At 36.2% G+C, this 1,445-nt stretch overlaps 1 protein-coding gene across 2 annotated transcripts in view; it reads left to right on the top strand.

The window, feature by feature from the left end:
* Window positions 1–1,445, top strand: part of RERG (RAS-like, estrogen-regulated, growth inhibitor) — a 183,056-nt gene that overhangs the window by 146,924 nt on the left and 34,687 nt on the right. Inside the window, exon 3 of one of the 2 annotated variants that reach the window (XM_012662779.1) lies at window positions 93–149. The exons of the other annotated variant lie outside the window; for it this stretch is intronic. Coding sequence (XP_012518233.1) covers window positions 93–149 — 57 coding nt within the window. The remainder of the gene's footprint in view (window positions 1–92; window positions 150–1,445) is intronic. 2 annotated transcript variants of the gene reach the window in all.

Here is a 1,445-nt window from a genome sequence, read left to right on the forward strand (position 1 = left end):
AGGTTTTATGGTTCATTTTTCTTTCCTTAAAAGGATAAGAACGCTAAGCAAATTAACGAATTTATTTGAAATGTTGCTCTTTTCTTCCACAGCTCTTGTAGTGAGATTTCTGACCAAACGGTTCATCTGGGAATATGATCCCACCCTCGGTAGGTCAAATTTTGTTTCCTCCTCCTCTCCAATCAAAGTTTAGGGACCAAAAGAAATGACATGTTCGATTGCAATATTTTTAAGCCCCATGCTTAAGAGCACTTTTGGAAGTGCTTTATAGCATCATGCAAAGAAGCCCTCTCAGAGACTAGATGTGTGTTTCATGCTGTCTGTGCTCAGAACCCTGCAGGGTTTTAATGCATAGGTGAAGAGATTAGGTCAAACCGGGGGCAAGAAAGAAGTGGGTACAACAGGATGTCCACCCAAATCTGAAAAATGCAACATCATTCTATCAAGAGAAAGAGGACAAAATGGACATGGCAGATTTGGGTGGGATAGAATGGCATGCTGAGAAGAGTGTGACAATAATATAAAACTTCTGAATACCGATTTTAGGAAAGTGTAAAAATAAACTATGTTTCTCCCCCCGACCCCCCATTCTCTCCAATGCATCTGATCAACATTCATTTAAAAAAACAAAACAAGGGAAAAAAAGCAAAATTTTATGTATGTGGATCTTGAAAGTAGCAATAGTATTGATGTATGAAATTTGGGCAAAACTATTCCTGGATGGTTTTTTGGAATTTCCTTTTTTTTGTTTGTTTGTTACCTATGTTCAGTTTAAAAGGGAACTTTCTCCCTTGTGCCTTCTTTCATTGTTTTTATTCATTCATTTGACTAACATTTATTAAATGCTTCCTATGTGTCAGATCGTTCTAGGTGCTAAGGATAGATAACGTAGGCAGCAAGGAAAGGCCTCGGCTTCTTCCAAGCATACTGTCTAGCAAAGAGAGAAGAGTCAACAAACAAATACGTCAGAGAATGAGAAGTGCTATGAAGGGATCTTATAGTTTGCTTATTTCATATCTGACTTTTTAATCTACCTGGAACTTATTTTAGTGAGAAGTACAAGGTGAAGACCCAACATTTGTGTCCAAATAGTTGACCAGTTTTCCTCCTACTATTAAATAGTCTCCACCTTTCCCCACCACTTCCAATGCTGTCTTTTCATGTGTTGAATCATTTACAACAATTCCAGATTTGCATTTCACATCCAACACCAGTAGCGTACTTTTGTGATAATTGTATGCTCTGTAGAACATTGTGATGCTTAGTAGAGAAAGTCTTTTTACAAAATTATCTTGGCTACTCTCTTCAGTTTATTCTTCCAGGTCAATTTTAGAAACTCTGTCATAATGTGACATGATTTTGATTAGAATTACACTAGAACTATAAATTAAGAAGATTCACATCTTTATTATAATGTTCAATTTTTAAATCTAGGAAAATAGCAT

Source organism: Propithecus coquereli, unplaced genomic scaffold (assembly GCF_000956105.1).
Source record: "Propithecus coquereli isolate 6110/MARCELLA unplaced genomic scaffold, Pcoq_1.0 Scaffold78, whole genome shotgun sequence".
In the NCBI taxonomy this organism is placed as follows: Eukaryota; Metazoa; Chordata; class Mammalia; order Primates; family Indriidae; genus Propithecus; species Propithecus coquereli.